At 52.0% G+C, this 17,278-nt stretch overlaps 1 protein-coding gene across 1 annotated transcript in view; it reads left to right on the forward strand.

Annotated features, from left to right (window-relative positions):
- The window catches only part of GCN1 (GCN1 activator of EIF2AK4), a gene marked incomplete at its 5' end in the record, with an annotated part of 49,700 nt that overhangs the window by 14,528 nt on the left and 17,894 nt on the right, over window positions 1–17,278 (forward strand). Inside the window, 21 exons of the mRNA XM_081113716.1 lie at window positions 60–184; window positions 364–405; window positions 867–1,045; window positions 1,327–1,420; window positions 2,569–2,682; window positions 2,802–3,000; window positions 4,810–4,965; window positions 5,410–5,591; window positions 6,854–6,934; window positions 7,247–7,390; window positions 8,284–8,411; window positions 8,546–8,735; window positions 8,942–9,012; window positions 9,648–9,813; window positions 10,135–10,329; window positions 11,210–11,456; window positions 11,834–11,955; window positions 12,283–12,397; window positions 13,122–13,301; window positions 15,812–16,032; window positions 17,197–17,265. Coding sequence (XP_080969842.1) covers window positions 60–184; window positions 364–405; window positions 867–1,045; window positions 1,327–1,420; window positions 2,569–2,682; window positions 2,802–3,000; window positions 4,810–4,965; window positions 5,410–5,591; window positions 6,854–6,934; window positions 7,247–7,390; window positions 8,284–8,411; window positions 8,546–8,735; window positions 8,942–9,012; window positions 9,648–9,813; window positions 10,135–10,329; window positions 11,210–11,456; window positions 11,834–11,955; window positions 12,283–12,397; window positions 13,122–13,301; window positions 15,812–16,032; window positions 17,197–17,265 — 3,020 coding nt within the window. The remainder of the gene's footprint in view (window positions 1–59; window positions 185–363; window positions 406–866; window positions 1,046–1,326; window positions 1,421–2,568; window positions 2,683–2,801; window positions 3,001–4,809; window positions 4,966–5,409; window positions 5,592–6,853; window positions 6,935–7,246; window positions 7,391–8,283; window positions 8,412–8,545; window positions 8,736–8,941; window positions 9,013–9,647; window positions 9,814–10,134; window positions 10,330–11,209; window positions 11,457–11,833; window positions 11,956–12,282; window positions 12,398–13,121; window positions 13,302–15,811; window positions 16,033–17,196; window positions 17,266–17,278) is intronic.

Genomic DNA, 17,278 nt, shown 5'->3' on the forward strand with positions numbered 1-17,278 from the left:
TGTTGGGCAGGTACCAGTGGGCTGAGCAGAAGGCCTCAAATTGCCCCCCTCCCCTTCAGTGGCAGTGCAGTCTGGACTCTGGCCAGCACTTCTAGCTAGAATGAAGATTGATCCCGAAGCCTTTATCACCAGGCACCTGGATCAGATCATTCCCAGGATCACCACACAGAGTCCCCTGAACCAGGTGATTGACGCGTGAGTTGGTTCTGGCCTCAGGTCACAATTCAGGAAGGGGAATTCAAAGAAATGGGTGGAGGTGTGAGGAAATGTGGGTTTGGACCCTTGGGTTGCCAGTGATAGAAAATGCAAACTAGTTTGAGCACAAAAGGGAATTTACTGTCTCATTTAACTGCTAAATCCCAGGATCTGACTGGACAGGAACTCAGATGTCATCCTCAGGACATCGTAGGTGGTGCCTCTTTTACTCTCTGTGTCTTCATTTGTGTCTTGTATCTGCTTCCCATGATGTGGGCTCCATTCTCCAATAGTTTTCCCGTTTTTGGTGGTAGGACAGCTGCGAGAGTTCCAGGCTTACAGCTTGTCCTCCATTAGCTCCAGTGGAAGGAGCTTTCCCAGTCATTTCAACTGGCATGGGGTCTCACTGCCCTGGTCAGCCTGACTTGGGTACTGTGTTCATCCCTGGGCCGGTCCTTTTGGTCGGGGTTACATGCTCACCCCTGGAAAGCAGTAATGCTTGCTGAGAAGGCAGGCACCTGCGGCAGCTCTCCTCTCCCGTGGGTATCGCTCAGAAAGAGCCGGCAGGGACAAGAAGAAGCAGAGTCAGTTGCCAGGGGCACTTAGGGCAGGTGGGACACCTTTCCAGTGCCAGACTTGGCACATGCTGACTGTCTGTGTTTGTCTGGCAGTCTTCCATGAATGCCATGGGCTCCCTCTCCCTCCTGTCCCCGGACCGGGTCCTCCCACAGCTCATCAGCACCATCACCGCCTCTGTGCAGAACCCCGCACTGCACCAGGTGACACGGGAGGAGTTTGCCATCATGCAGACCCCTGCCGGGGAGCTGTACGACAAATCCATCATCCAGAGGTGAGACACCGTTAGACACCTGCCTTCCTTGTTCTTGCCTAGAAGATGGAGACAACACCTCCTCTGTAGGGTTGTTGTGAAGAATGAATGAAACCATCCCTCCATTTCTTGGACAAGTGCCTGCTCTGTTCCAGGCACGTACTTAAGCAAGAGCATGTTGGTATTCAGCCCTTTCCTGGTGCATACTTCCTAAAAGCTAGCGGGGATGCCATGGCTGGCGGGAGGCTAAAGACACTGGCGGCTGTTTTGAAGCTGGCTGATCACTGGCTCTGCTGTTTCAGTGCCCAGCAGGACAGCATTAAAAAGGCCAACATGAAGCGAGAGAACAAAGCTTATTCCTTTAAGGAGCAGATCATAGAGCTGGAGCTGAAGGAGGTAAGTACATGGATGCAGTGCGTGCGGGGTGCTGGCCGAGCTTGGTGCCCTGAGGCTGGTGGCATTTCCTGAAGCACATCCACCCTTCCCTTCAGTCATCCCAAGGGCCATGGCACATTCCTCTGATGCCTCCTACCCATGCTGGGTCCTCCTGCCTTGCCCTTTATTTACCTTTTCTCAGTAGCTTTCTCCACCCCAAACTCAAGGAAAATGAATTTCTCTCTGCTGGGTACTGGCAGCAGTTCACACACTTCCCTGGTGCTGCTTGAATTCCTTGATGGCTGGGACCCATCTTGACTCTGAGCAGCAGGCCCAGGGCCTGGCCCAGTGCAGCCTCGGAATCGTTCAAGGCTGTAGTCAGCTTGTTGCACAATGTGTGGTGCGCTTTCCTGCCTCAGAGCCTTTCCTCTTCCCTCTGTCTTTATGAGTCTGGCTTCTTCTTGTCTTTCTCAGCCCACGTGTCCACGTCTGCTTCTCATAGAGGTGACCGCCCTGCCACCTATCCAAAGTGGACCCTGCCCTCCTTGGTTACTGTGCATCGTATTTATCCCTTTTATAACATTTGCCAGGATCTGAGGTCATGTTTACATATTTGGTTACATGTTCATTATCTTCCTTCACCCACTACATTGTGCGCCCCATGAGGGCAGGGACTTGGGCTTATTCCCCACGGTGTCCCCAGCATCTAGAACAGCGCCTGGCACAGTGTAGGTGCCCAGTCCATACTTGTTGAATGAATGAGTGCTTTCTTAGCCTTTCTCAGCTATAAGCTTATACTGGGGAAGAGAGGGTTTGCCGGGAGGGGTGGGGAAGGAGGGGAGGCTGAAGTTTTGATTCTGAAGCTGTGTGAACCACAATGTCCTTTTCAGCCCATTGAGGGACTTTTCATTTCTCTGACGTATAAAAGGCCTTCCTTGGTTTATCAGTAGAGAATCCAGTAAGAAATCACTTCTTTACCTGCTGTCTCTGTTCTGTAGGAGCTAGGTGGCTGCGGACTTTGTGGGAGGTGGGGAGGCCACATGCTGGGTTTGGGGCACCAGTCACAGACTGAGAGCTGACCTGGTACTGACTGTGGAGCCAAGCTCGCCCTCTGGTGGGGAGGGAGGTCTGTTCCCTGGAGATGGAATTGCTTTGCACATTGCCTTCAGGAGATAAAGAAGAAGAAAGGCATCAAAGAGGAGGTGCAGCTCACCAGCAAACAGAAGGAGATGCTGCAGGCACAGCTGGACAAGGAGGCGCAGATCCGGAGGCGGCTGCAGGAGGTGAGTGGCTGCTGCCACCACACATCCATCCGTGAGCGTGCCGGACAGCCCAGGCCTGCTCCTGGCTGCCCCAGAGCAGGGCCCCGCTGACCTGCCTCCTGGGGCGACTCTGCTTGCAGCTGGACAGTGAGCTGGAGGCAGCACTAGGACTGCTGGACACCATCCTGGCCAAGAACCCATCTGGCCTGACCCAGTACATCCCTGTTTTGGTCGACTCTTTCCTGCCCTTGCTGAAATCTCCTCTGGCCGCTCCCCGGATCAAGAACCCTTTCCTGTCCTTGGCTGCCTGTGTCATGCCCCCTCGACTCAAGGCTTTGGGTCAGTCCTTGTTTGCGGGCTGTGAGCCTGGCCCCATGCAGGTTGGGAGGTGGGTGAGGGATGCCCCTGAACACTGGTGGGGAGCCATGTGGTGACTTAGGCTGCTGACTTTCGTTCCCATACGGAAGCAGCCTTAGGACCAGCATGGTGCCTCTCCTCTCTCCTGTTCTCCGTCTGCTGTGCCTTCACTCTGAGGCCCAGGGTTTAGATGTTAGTCAGTGTGATCTTTTTTTTAAAAAAAAATACTTTGTTATTGAGAATTATTTTTTAATATATATTTTTATTGATTTCAGAGAGGAAGGGAGATAGAAACATCAATAATGAGAGTCATTGATCAGCTGACTTCTGTATGCCTCCCACTGGGGATCAAGCCCGCAACCCGGGCATGTGTCCTGACCGGGAATTGAATCGTGATCTCCTGGTTCATAGGTCAATGCTCGACCACTGAGCCATGCCAGCTGGGCAGTCAGTGTGGTCTTTCTATAGCAGTTTTAAAACTAGGAAGTCAAAGTCAGAGGCAGTGGGGGTGGTTTGGTGCCACGTGGCTAGTTAGTGGGGCCTAGAGCTCCTGAGCAGCCATGTGTCAGTGGTGAGAGGTCTCTGATTTTCAGCTTTCTGTTTGCTGTGGTGAAATAAAGATCAGGTAGGGTGTCTGGGAATTGAGCAGATGTGCTTCCTAGCCTAAAGGGAACGTTCCCATGAGAGGCTAGAATAAGAACCTTCTGAGTGAAAATGAGTTCTGGAAAAATGAATCTGAAAGGAAATAGGCTGATGTTTGTCAGAGGGGAGGGGGACTGGGGAGCTGGGGGACAAGGTGAGATTAAGACGTATAAATTGGTAATTACAACATAGTCATGGGGATGTAGAGAATAGCATAGGGAATGTAGTCATTAATAGTGTAATAACTGTATATGGTGCCAGGTGGGTACTAGAAATATCAGGGGAACACTTTGTAAAGTATATGAGTGTGTAATGACTATGCCATACACCTGAAATTAAGACAAAATAATATTGAATGTAAACTGTAATTGAAATCTATATATATAAATGACTAAGCGACTGGCCGACTGGACAGTAGGTATGACACACACTGACCACCAGGGGTCAGATGCTCAATGCAGGAGCTGCTGAGTGACAGCAACTTTGCAGAGTGCCATCTCACACCCTGGGGCCCCTCAGGGGATGTCAGACTGCCGGTTTCGGCCCGATCCCCGCAGGCCAGGCCAAGGGACCCCACCTGCCAGGGGGACCCCACTCACTCCACAGATGCCCTTTGAGCCCTGCTGCTGCCCTAGGTGTGGCCAGCTGGGGAGGGATCTCGAGAGGTTGGCTCCAGGGTGTGTCCAGCCCGTCTCACCCAGTCCCACCCCGTCCCACCCCACAGTCCACCTAATTAATTTCTTTTTAATGTGCACAAATCCGTGCACCGGGGCTCTAGTATAAAAAAAGAGTCTGGGAAAAGGTTCTGAGTCAGTGCATATGGCGCCTGCCAGAACTGTTACCTGCCTGCTGGGCTTGCTGCTTGGAAGGTGGGAGCACCATGCGAATAGAGCTTTGCTCTTGGCTGAATACGCTTGGGTGGCTCATGCCTCCTTTCAGCGTACTTTTAATTTCTTAGTGTCAGGACACCTCCCTGCCTGCCTACCCTTCGGTGCTGTCATGAAGAGGAAATGGAAATTTAGGTTAAGGACTTTTGGGCACAGCAGAATTGATTACTATTAAGTCAGAGGGACATGGCACCTCTGTGCTGGGCCAGATTCTTCGCGTCTGTGTGGGTCATCCCTGCTGGGTCTCTTCTCTTGGGTACAGGCACCTTGGTGAGCCACGTGACTCTGCGCCTGCTGAAGCCAGAGTGTGCCCTGGATAAGTCATGGTGCCAGGAAGAGCTGTCGGTGGCTGTGAAGAGGGCGGTGACCCTGTTGCACAGCCACACCATCACCAGCACGGTGCGCAAGGGTGAGCCAGGTAAGGGCGGCACAAAGGACACTTGGCATGAGCTGGTGCAGGGAGTGTGTGAGCTGCCTCATCCCCTGGGCTTCCTGAGGCTGTGGCCATTGGCGAGTCTCCACCCTCCTTGCCTTGTTTTCTGATCTGAAAAACGGGGTGGGGGGGAGTTGGACCAGTGGAGGGTTTCTGAGTCCAGTCCTGGTCTGTGAGCTGCTGCTGCAACCCCATTGAGGGTTCACTTCTTGTCACTGGAATAGACGTGTCTGTTTAACTCACGTTCTGGAACTGGGCAGTGTGTGGGGTGGGAGCAGGCTTGGCTTTCATCCCTGCTGTCATACTGTGTGCTTCTGAGTGTCAGGGCCTCCAGCTTTCCCCCTGCCCACTTGCCCTGAGGGTGGAAACAGGCAGCAGTGCCCAGTGCCCTGCCCTGCCTGCAGGATCTTGTCTGCTTGTTGCTCACAGATGCTGCACCCCTGTCCGCGCCAGCCTTTTCCTTAGTCTTCCCATTTCTGAAGATGGTGCTGACCGAGATGCCCCACCACAGTGAGGAGGAGGAGGAGCGCATGGCTCAGATTCTTCAGATCCTCACCGTCCACGCCCAGCTGAGGGCCACACCCAGCAACCCGCCTGGGCGCGTGGACGAGGTTGGCAGGGCACCTTAGCTCGCCCTTGGGCTGGAGGGTGTTGGGAGGCAGGGGCTTGCGACACTTCCTGGCCCATCAGTAGTTCTGGTGGGGCCTGGAGTGTGTGCTTGTACAGTAGCAGCTTTTGGTAGGAGAACCCGAATGTTCTTTACAGGTCTCCACACTCCTGTTTGAGTTTCTGACCCAAAGAAGTTGAAGGATTTTGAATTCACTTATTGTGTTTGTTGTATTTCTAACTCAGAAGATAACATTGGCCACTTTCCCTTTGGCTTACAATTATGAGATTGGATCTTTTTAATAGATTATGTTCTAAAAGTTTGCCAAAATCATGCATATATTTTTTTTTAAAATACATTTTTATTGATTTCTGAGAGGAAGGAAGAGAGAGATAGAGATCAGTCCACAGGCCGATGCTCTATCCACTGAACCAGGGCAATCATGCATATTTTTAAAAATTCCAACAATACAGAAAAAAAAAAAATTGCCACTTTCCAGAGGTAATGGTTATACCCTTGTGGGCCTTTCTTTATGCACACGCAGAACTCACCCTCTCCCCCCGTGCGTGTGCGCGCACACACACACACACACACACACACGTAATAAAGCAGATACTCTGGGTCTCCTTCCATGTCAGTGCCTGTGGGTCTCTTTTATTGATTTTGCAGGCTGCGTGGGATTTAGTGCTGTGGGTGCATTGTGTTTTAGTGACGACTACCTGTGAGGGGTATTTTAAGGCTGTTTCCAGCTCTGCCTTATTTTGAGCCGCACAGTGGTGTGACCTCCGTATGTGTATGCTTCCTGCACGCCCCGTGAGCATCTCCACAGGGACAGGGTCCTGGGCTGGAACCGCTGGTGTGCGACATGTGCTGAGCTCCATCCTCACAGGAGTTAGTTCCCTTCTCTCCAAAGCGGATGCAGCCTCAGGTCATGGTCATCTTGCCAACAATGAGTGAAAGAATGGGACCTCCTTTATTTTGCGTTTCTTGACTGACTTGTAAAGTTAAATATCCATATGTTGATGGGCCACCTGTATTTCATATCCTGTGAATTTCAAGCAAGTTCCAGAATGAATTTGATTCTGAGTCCCTGAGGATCATGGTTCACTGGGGTTGGCTAGTGTGGGTTCAGTTGTAAGCCTGATGGGGTTCCTACAGGAGAGTTGGCCAGAAGACCTAGAATGCTCTGCTGTGGCTTCACGTGCCACCGGCCTGGTTACAGGCTTTCCCCTCACCTCACCTGACTTTCCTGCTCTCCTCTCCTAGAACGGCCCGGAGCTGCTGCCTCGCGTGGCCATGCTGCGCCTTCTGACTTGGGTGATCGGGACAAGCTCTCCCCGCCTGCAGGTGATCTGGGGCTCAGTTGGCTGTCGCTATGACTCAGTTTGTGACCCTGACCACAGGTCCCGGTGTTCGGGGTTGAGTCCTACTTCCCTTTCTCAGCCCTCACCTTTGCACTTGAGCAGAAAGAAGGGCTGCTTTTGAGAGCCAGCCTGACTGTGCTCAGTTAGTGAAGGGTCCTGCCCCTGGTTTTGACCAGCGCTGGGGTCTTAGCGCTGGTGTGGCTTGGGGTGGGCATTCTCAGTTCAAACCCCTCTCTGGGTCCCTGGCCTCTGCCTGACTCTGTAGGAGTAAACAGTGTGTCAATGTTTTCCTTAGGTTCTGGCTTCCAACGCCCTGACCGCCCTGTGTGCCAGCAGCAGTGGCAAGGATGGCTGTGCCTTCGCAGAGCAGGAGGCGGTGGACGTGCTGCTCTGTGCCCTGCGGTCCCCGTGTGACAGCGTGCGGGACACGGCGCTCCGGGTGCGGGCTCACTTCCCCTCGGGGCCACCGTGGCATCCCTAGTGCAAGTGTTTAAGCTGAGGAGATGCCTCAGATTTGTGCAGTGTGTTTGGAGGCACAGAGAAGAGGTCACAGGGTGTGGGTCGGCTCGTTCTAGGAGTTGGAACGACGGGACAGTTTTGCTGTATGGCTGTCTTATTTTTTCTTCACCTTGGAAGACTTCACCTGATTTGTAAGCTGGAATGTGGATCTTGGTACTTTTATAGGACAGCTATACCTCATAGGTTTAGTTCATCTCTTCATCCCACCAGCTTGTACGTGGCTTTTTGGTATTTTTGGACCAAAAACTAAAAGATCGCTCAGGAGCATGAGACAGTGGTTCCCAAATGCCAGTCTGTAGCTCCCTGCTATTGACCGGGGACAGAGTTTCCACTGGTCCTTGGTAGAATCTGACAAACGATGGCAGTATGGTAAATTGTCCTTAAAGACAAAACAAAGAGAATGTCCTTTTTTTGAGGTTTAATCTGTCTTGCATATTTAGTTAAATATTTAAGTTTTACATTAAGAAAGAGTCTATTATTACATACCATCATTTCACAAAAGAAAAGCCATTTAAAGAGACAGAGATGCTAGTGAGCTGAGCTGATTCACAGCACTCCCTAGACCAGTGATGCCAGGGGAACGTCCTGTGGTGATGGAAATAGGTCTGTGCTGTCCAGTGCTGTAGCCGCTAGCCAATGTGTAGCTATTGAGCACTTGCGATGTGGCTGATATAATAAGGAATTGTAATTAATTTTAATTGATTTAACTTTGAAGACCCGCACGTGGCTACAGCCCTAGAGGGAGGCGAGGAGGCAAGTCGGGGCTCCTCTGAAAGGTTGCACCTCACATGGTTCAATCTTACACCCTCGCAGGGGCTGATGGAACTCCACATGGTATTGCCAGCGCCTGATACCGACGAGAAGAACGGCCTAAATCTTCTGCGGAGGCTCTGGGTGGTCAAGTTTGACAAGGAGGAGGAGATCCGGAAGCTGGCTGAGAGGTGAGAGCCCTCTTAGAGAATGACTGAGCCCAGTGTGCTCAGTCTGCAGCGAGAGAAGGGCTGGGTGGTTGGGTTTGCCAGGGCAGGTGCTACAGATCTTGTGTCTGACCAGCCCCACCCTTTGGCCTGCATAGGCTCTGGTCGACGATGGGCTTAGATTTGCAGCCAGACCTCTGCTCCTTGCTGATTGACGATGTCATCTACCACGAGGCAGCTGTGCGGCAGGCTGGGGCTGAAGCCCTCTCCCAGGCCGTGGCGCGGTACCAGCGGCAGGCGGCCGAGGTGATGGGCAGGCTCATGGAGATTTATCAGGAGAAGCTCTATGTGAGTAGCCTATGTGTCCTGGGTGGTCTGGGTGGCGTGAGGGTAGGTCGGACTCTGCTTAGCCTCGGACTTGCTCCAGACAGGAGTCTTGGAGCTCACTGTGGCTCAGGGTGGCTGTGACTGGTCACAGCCTCACACTCGGGTCGCTGGCTTGCCCGGCTTGTTGGGGAGAGCACTGCAGCTCATCTGTCAACTGTCTGTTGCAGCGGCCGCCCCCAGTGCTGGATGCTTTGGGACGAGTTATCTCAGAATCTCCTCCAGATCAGTGGGAAGCCAGGTATGACAGCTGTTCAGTCTGGTTCCGCTCAGCTTCCTGAGAGGTAGCAGGTTGGCTGGGCTGGTGATGTGAGGAGGCAGCACAGATTAATTGAACAGGGGAGGAGAGGAGAGGACCTCCCTCAGAGTCAGAGACCGGAATTCAGGTGCTGGCTTCCTCCATGCTGGCCATTGGCCGGGGCCTGTCTCTCCTTTCCTTCAGGCCTCCAGGTCCTCAGGGATCCTTGGGGACCGTCTTACTGCTCTGTAACTAAAGAGATGAGTAGCACTTTGCATTTATAGAATATGTCCATTTCCGAGTGATTTCAGATCCGATCCCTTTACCTCTCTCTTCTCTCATAACCTGCCCTGGAAGTAAGGGGGCGGGCACTGCACTCAGGGGGGAGCAGGCAAAGCTGGTCATCCTGTGGGAGGGAAACTGAGCAGATGGCAGGTTTCTGTTTGACAAGTGGGCTGCTCCAGGTCAATGTGGTTCAGTGGGTAAGCCCTGGGCAGTGGGTTGTGCTGTGCTCTGCCTTGCAAAGTGGTACTTGCTGTTGGCGACTCCCTCCTTGTGACTAACAGAGCAGATCCCAGCTGCAGAGGCGGCCCCTGGCCAGCTCTCGCCTCCCTGACACGCTCCCATTGCTTTCCCAGGTGTGGCCTGGCTTTGGCCCTGAACAAGCTCTCCCAGTGTTTGGACAGCTCTCAGGTGAAGCCACTCTTTCAGTTTTTTGTCCCCGATGCTCTCAACGACCGAAACCCTGATGTCCGGAAGTGCATGTTAGATGCGGCCCTTGCGACCCTCAACGCCCACGGGAAGGTAAAGGTTTCCGCCACTGAGGGGCGGGGGAGAAGGCTGAGCTGAGCGATGGTGACAGGGAGGCCGAGTGCCGGAGATCCTGCACATCACTGGCCCCATGGAAAATTCCATTTGTATTTATTTTGAACCAAAAACGACCCCAAAAGGGAATTAAGTTCTTACAGCTTCTGGCTGCAGTCTTGCCAGAAAACCTGGAGGCGCTGGCATTCTTGGTGGGCTTGTCAGGGCAGCTATTCCGGCAGATTCAGGCTTGGTCCTCGGGCAGACTGTCAGCCCCAAACATAGCCTGTGGGGTGGATGTGAGCCCTGGGTGCTCTCCAGGAAAACGTCAACTCGCTGCTGCCGGTGTTCGAGGAGTTCCTGAAGAATGCGCCCAACGATGCCAGCTATGACGCTGTGCGGCAGAGTGTGGTGGTCCTCATGGGCTCCCTCGCCAAGCACCTGGACAAGAGTGACCCCAAAGTGAAGCCCATCGTGGCCAAGCTCATTGCTGCCCTTTCCACCCCCTCCCAGCAGGTACCTGCCACCCGAGGCATGACTGGGGGGAGGCAGTGGGATCTTAGGGAATTGGGTATCAGGGTCCCAAGGGCCCAGCGCTCTGCAAGAATGCGTCCCTGTCTTAGGGGACAGCCTGGCTTAGAGTGAAGAGCCCCTCCAAGCAGGGATTACTGTGTTACTTGTTCTGGTGGACCGCCTAGATGTCTTCATTCTTTTCTACTCATTTTCTAACGGTTGTTTGGTGTGTTTTTATTTTTTCATTTAGTATAAACTTGGCACTGGCGGTACCAAGATTTAAACAAAACACAAAGCGGCTGCCTCTTGTGTCAGGTTTTTTCTGACCTTCTCTACGTGTCTGTTACATGTTTCAGGGGCCCTTTAATGCAGCCTCCAACCCACAGTGAAAGACTTTTTTTCTTTTTAAAAACACATTTATAAATTTTGCAGCTTACACTTTGGACTACCTAGAATGTCCTCATCAAGTGCAGGCCACACTGTGAAGGTCCCGTCGGCCCAGGTAGCACGGCCCTTTGCTAAGTTTGACAGCTGGGAGACGTGGGCCGTTGTTATGGAGGCGCAGTAGCGTGCTTTCTCCTGGATCTTATTCTGTGAGGGGGTTTAGTCTTCCTGGAGCTTCCCACCCACCCTGACCTAGGTTCTCCCTTTAGACTAGAAAGCGCCGTAATGGCTGATGCTGTCGTCACTAACAGATACAGTGTGCACCCTGATGGGGTCCACGCACACGTGAATGCGTAACACTGCTTTTCTGACACTCTGTGTTGTCTGACAGACAGTGGCTAAGATGGGGCTTGGGGCATCTAGTGGGGAGGTGCTGTGTAGGACTGTGCCAGCCACCAGGGAAGGCTGTGGTTCCTGACGTGGCAGGCCCCTCCTTTAGGTCCAGGAGTCCGTGGCCAGCTGCTTGCCACCCCTCGTGCCCGCTGTCAGAGAGGACGCGGGAGCAATGGTCCAGAGGCTTATGCAGCAGCTGCTGGAGTCGGACAAGTACGCTGAGCGCAGGGGGGCCGCGTACGGGCTGGCGGGCCTGGTGAAGGGCCTGGGCATTCTGTCGCTGAAGCAGCAGGAAATGATGGCAGCGCTGACCGATGCCATCCAGGATAAGAAGAATTTCCGCCGGCGAGAGGGTGAGTGTCTCTTCGGCCCCGAGGCTGCCAGAGGGGGGACTCTGGCCTTTCCTTCCCCTCCGAGGGGCTGGTGTTTGCACTACAGAGGGACAACTGTGTGTGACTCATTTTATCTGGGCCTTGCTGTTGTGGCCTGGCCTCGCTTAAGTCAGCAGTATTCTTAGCTGAGAGATATTTTGCCTTTCTGGCCGTTAGTGCCAAGAAGTCATGGATAAATTTCCTTCCCTTTCTGCTCAGCCATGTCTGTGCTGGTGGGGGAGGCAGAGGGTGCTGCTGCTTCATGGGGCAGCCACGTCAATCCCTCAGCCGCCCTGAGTGTTTCCAGAAGGTGAGGAGGTTGCAGGGACGTTGTCCCAGCTGTCCACCTTCTTCCCCAGGAGCCCTCTTTGCTTTCGAGATGCTCTGCACCATGCTGGGGAAGCTCTTCGAGCCGTACGTGGTTCACGTGCTGCCCCATCTGCTGCTGTGCTTCGGGGATGGGAACCAGTATGTACGTGAGGTAAGTCCTGAGGCTGCACAGGAGACCTGCTGGCCGCGGCTGTGAGACTCAGCAGGGAGGCTGAGGTGGTGGAAAGCCCCACTAACAGATAGAGTGTGCACCCTGGTGGCGTCCACGTCACCATACCTTGGGCCCCAGTTATTGGTCTGGACTCCCTGATTCCCTGTAAATCACTGAAGCTTTATGAGATGAGAAGCCGTGTCGCACAGGGGCTGACACAGGAGGCTCCTCAGTAAGTGCTGGTTACCGGGGGAGACTTGGTCTGGAGTCAGGCCTTGATCCTTGGTTGGGTGAGGAGGCCCCTGAACGTTTTTTCTCCTCCTTGAGGCTGCAGATGATTGTGCCAAAGCTGTGATGAGCAACCTGAGTGCTCACGGGGTGAAGCTAGTGCTCCCCTCCTTATTGGCTGCCCTGGAGGAGGAATCCTGGAGGACCAAAGCCGGTGAGGCCACTCTCTTCCGTGCCTTTGTCCTAACTTCCTGTCCCAAACACTGCCCTCAGGGGGTCCCAGGTAGCCATGTGTGTGCTTCCCGGCCCAGAGATGATAAGGCCAAGACTGCTGTTGGGCAGCCCAGTCCCTCAGAAGCTGGTATGCTTTGCTTACCTGCAAAGAGCAGGCCTCTGACAGAAGATGCAGCCCTAAATCAGGAAATCCCAGAGCTTTAAAGCTTGTCTGTGGCTAGTTTAGTGATTTTTAAAGCTTTCTCCCCATTAAACCCTTTTTAAAAATGTAATCTTATTTGGAACCCTAATATACAAGAGATTTAAGCAGAGCTACTCTGGTCTGCGGAAGGTCAAGGTCTGGGGCCCTCGCGCTTGGTGTCTTTCCCCTGGGTCCCTCAGGCTTTTCCCTGCAGTTTGAAAATCACAAATCAAAATTAGTTCCCTCATTTGTGGCTGAGGAGACTGAGGCCAGAGAAATGCAGTAAATTGGCCTTGGATCACAGCCAGGACTAAGCCAGGTCTTCCTGATCCTGGGCTCTGCTGGATGCCGTCCTCCGTCCTCCGTCCTCTGCCCTCTGCCCTCTGCCCTCCGCCCTCTGCCGGGGGACTGCTTGAGCACAGCCTGCAGAGGACCAGGCTGGTTGTCCCTTGCCTGGCAGCAGCCAGGCGACTGTTGGCCTGTACTGAGCGATTCTACACTGGACGTGTGTCTGCCTCTGCAGGGTCGGTGGAGTTGCTTGGGGCAATGGCTTACTGTGCTCCCAAGCAGCTGTCCTCCTGTCTGCCCAACATCGTGCCCAAGCTCACGGAGGTGCTGACCGACTCCCACGTCAAAGTGCAGAAGGCCGGACAGCAGGCGCTCAGGCAGATCGGCTCCGTCATCAGGAACCCGGAGATCCTGGGTAGGCCTCTCTTACAGTGGGCAGTGGCCCTGCTCCTCCTCCTGTCCCTGGACACTGCAGGGAACATGCTGAGGATAAGTTCACGGTGAAAGAAACTCTGGAAGCTCTTTTTCTAGACTAACTGGTAGTTAGGAAGTGGTGGGTCTTCCTGCTTGTCTGGAGCAGTTGTTATTGACTGCACAGGTAGGGAAACTGAGTCAGCAGCTCAGAAGCACCTTGACAGAGAGCTCTGTGCGCTAAGCTGAGTCCAAGGTCAACAGAATTGACTGACAAGCTCTGGACCATCTCAGTATCACCCGATGTGTTAGGATCTTTGGGAACTTTCTGATCTCATTGCAGGAGACGTGAGATAGAGGGGAAGGTTAGGGACAGTTACTCCCCTTAACTGCGCTCTTAGTGTGGTTCTTTCTTGAGTGTTGGGAAGAGGTTGATTTCTAGAAATAAAACCTAGCCAGCTACCTTGTTAAATTTTAAGCTTCAGCATTGGAGCCTCAATGTCATTCAGTGTAGCTCAGCCCAGGTGTTACTAGATTTTTCTTTTGTTCAGAAAATTATGGGAATTATTGTTTTTTAGATTAATAGGTGTACTTGGATTTTGTTGGTTTTTACAATGTCTAACAGCCTTGGGGACTGGCAAGGCCTGGAACAGTCTCATCTCTACTGAATGAGTAGAAGTTCCTTTCTTCTTCTTTTTTAAAATATGTTTTAATTGATGTTAGAGAGAGGAAGGGAGAGAGAGAGAGAAACATCAATGATGAGAGAGAATCATAGATCAGCTGCCTCTTGCACGCCCCTTACTGGGGATTGAGCCCACAACCCACCCAGGCATGTGCCCTTGACTGGAATCGAACCTGGGACCCTTCAGTCCTCATGTCGACGCTCTATCCACTGAGCCAAACCGGCTAGGGCTAGAAGTTCCTTTATTCTGAGAATCCAACCTGTTTGTTGTTGTTTTTTAATTGACATATAATTTGCGTAATATAAAGTTCACTTTTTAAGAATGTACAGTTCATGCCAAACCGGTTTGGCTCAGTGGCTAGAGTGTCGGCCTGTGGACTGAAAAGTCCCAGATTCGATTCCGGTCAAGGGCATGTACCTTGGTTTCGGGCACATCCCCAGTAGGAGGTGTGCAGGAGGCAGCTGGTTGATGTTTCTCCCTCATTGATGTTTTCAACTCTCTATCTCTCTCCCTTCCTCTCTGTAAAAAAATCAATAAAATATATTAAAAAACAAAACAAAACGTACAGTTCAGTGGTTTTTACATGTGAGCATCACACTCTTTAGTTGCAGGGCATTTTCCATCACCTCCAAAAGAAACCCCATACACATTGGCATTCATTCTTCATTTCTCCCCTCCCCCAGCCCCAGCCAGAGCCATTTCTTGTCTCTGGGGGTTTGCCTATTTGGGACGCTTCATGTAAATCATACAGTAAGTGGCCTTTTGTGTCTGGCTCCTTAGCATAATGTTTCCAAGGTTCACCCATGCTGTACCCTGTACCAGTACTTCATTCCTTTTTATGGCCCAGTGATATTCCATTGTATATATGGACCACATTTTGTTTATCTGTTTATCTGTTGATGGATATTTGGTTGTTTCCTCTTTTTGCCTATTAAGATCAGTGCTGCTGTGAACCTTTGGGTACACGGTTTTTTATAGACATGTTTTTAGTTCCCTTGTTTAGATACCAGGAATGGGATTGCTGGGTCCTATAGTAACTGCTTAACTATTTGAGTCACTGCTAGACTGTTTTCCAAAGCAGCTGTACCATTTGACAGTCCCAGCAGCAATGTCTGAGAATTCCAGCTGCCAGCACTCCTATTGTCTGCAAAACCAGCACTGGTTACAGCCATCTTAGTGGGGATGAAGTGGCATCTCATTGACTTTGATTTGCATTTTCCTAATGACTAATGATGTTGAACATCTTGTGCGTATTGGCCATTTGCATATCTTCTGTGGACAACTGTCTGTGCAAATCCTCTGCCTATTTTTAAATTGGATTATTAGTTTTTTTAAATTGTTGACCACCAGTCTGGGGCTTTATAGTGGTTGAATTCCCTGGGCTTATGGCAAAGGTAAACCAGGTTTTCCTCTTGGAATTCCTTCTGCGGGGCTGATGGTGCTGAATTTGAGAGCTCGTTTTATCTGGCCTAGCAGCTCTGAGCGTGGGTGCGCCACTCCCCTCACTGGTTCAGGGCCTTTGTCTTCCCAGGTTTTCACAAACCACTTTGGGTGGCTGCTTCCAGAATAGGGATCATGGTGCCTGAGCAGCTCTCTCAGTGGAGGCCCAGCAGCTCAGGACCCATGGAAGCCTGCCCACAGGGACTCCGCCAGAGCACAGCTTTGCAGTGCAGAGAGGTGACGGCTACCGCCTCCAGCCAGTCCCTCCTGGTGGAGCAAGGATTGCTCTTCGCAGACAGACTGGCCTCCCAAGCTGGTGACTTGTGAGGCTCCAGGGAGCAGTTGCCCTGACTCCCTTCTCCTCGATCCCTGTCTCTGTTTGGATATGCAGCCATTGCCCCCGTCCTGCTGGATGCCCTGACGGACCCTTCCAGGAAGACCCAGAAGTGCTTGCAGACCCTGCTGGACACCAAGTTTGTCCACTTCATTGATGCCCCGTCCCTGGCCCTCATCATGCCCATCGTCCAGAGAGCCTTCCAGGACCGTTCCACGGACACGCGGAAGATGGCAGCCCAGATTATTGGCAACATGTACTCCCTGACCGACCAGAAGGTAGCAGCCTAGCTGGGGCTGGCACAGGACAGACCAGCAGATGCTGGTGTAGGGCACAGAGTCCTTGCACAGGAGACACGGGAGTGGAGCACCCATGCATTGGGTCCCTGACTGTGTTTGGGGGCAGATGTGGACCATTGTGGTGTGGAGGGTGGAAATGTCGGTTCTCTGGGCATCTTGCAGAGTAGCATTGGAGTCCTCTTTAGCCCAGTTCTCAGGTGAGGCCCCTCCCAGTGGGCCCCTTTTACAGGTTGGGGTACAGGAAAGGTCCAGCCTCACCTTAGACCTTTCAGGAGTATGGGGAAAGTGGCTGAGGCTTTGACTGCTTGCAGTGTTTTCTTGTGTCAAGCATTTGCTTCTGTAAGTGTCTCGGGAAATTAGGGGAGATTGATCTTGCTTGTTTGTTTCCTTGTTCCTGAGGCCTTGCTTGTGTGATCTCACCATCTACCTCACCTCTGCTTTACTGAGCTGTGGGCACAACAGAGAAAGTGGGAAGGTTATATCAATCCTAGAAAATCTGGGAAATTGAAAAACTGAAAAAATAAAAAATGTTATCCATAGTCCTCCAACACTAAAACAATTTCTCTAATGTTCTTCATTACATTTTAAAAATTATATTCCTGAACATCAACTTATTTCCGAGTTATAATGAGTTATTCCTAAAACTGATTTTAATAATTGTGTAATATTCCAATAAGTTTATGTACTATAACTTATATAATCCTGTCGTTGGTCATATAGTAACCAGAGTTTTTTGCCATTTTAAATGTTGCTGCTGTGAACATAAGGCTTTTTCTATATTTAAAACTGTTCCCTAAGGCTGAATGCTATATTAAGAGACATAAACCTTTAAGGTGAAGAAAGGGAAGATGATATTGCAATTCTGAAAGGAAAATGCAGAAATAATTTCCTAAAGATCCCAGAGGCTGGGCCGGCTTTGGTCCTAGGAGAAGGGCAGGAGGGGTAAGAGCACTGCACTAGCTGGTGGCTCTCTCAACCTCCTGCAGGCGGCCTCGGGTCCCTTGGCGGTTTCCCCTTCCCCTCCTTGTTCTGGGAGCACCCCGTCCAAGTGCTCCTTGTCAGCAGAATGGCGAGGCAGGGTCCACAGGAGGACGATCCCGGAGAAGCAGGAGTCAACCCGAGTCACTGCTTGTGTTGTTGCAGGACTTGGCTCCGTACCTGCCAAGTGTGACACCTGGCCTGAAAGCCTCCCTTTTGGACCCTGTACCTGAGGTGAGTCTGGGAG

The sequence above is a fragment of the Myotis nattereri genome (genome assembly GCF_964212035.1).
Source record: "Myotis nattereri genome assembly, chromosome: 19".
NCBI lineage: Eukaryota > Metazoa > Chordata > Mammalia > Chiroptera > Vespertilionidae > Myotis > Myotis nattereri.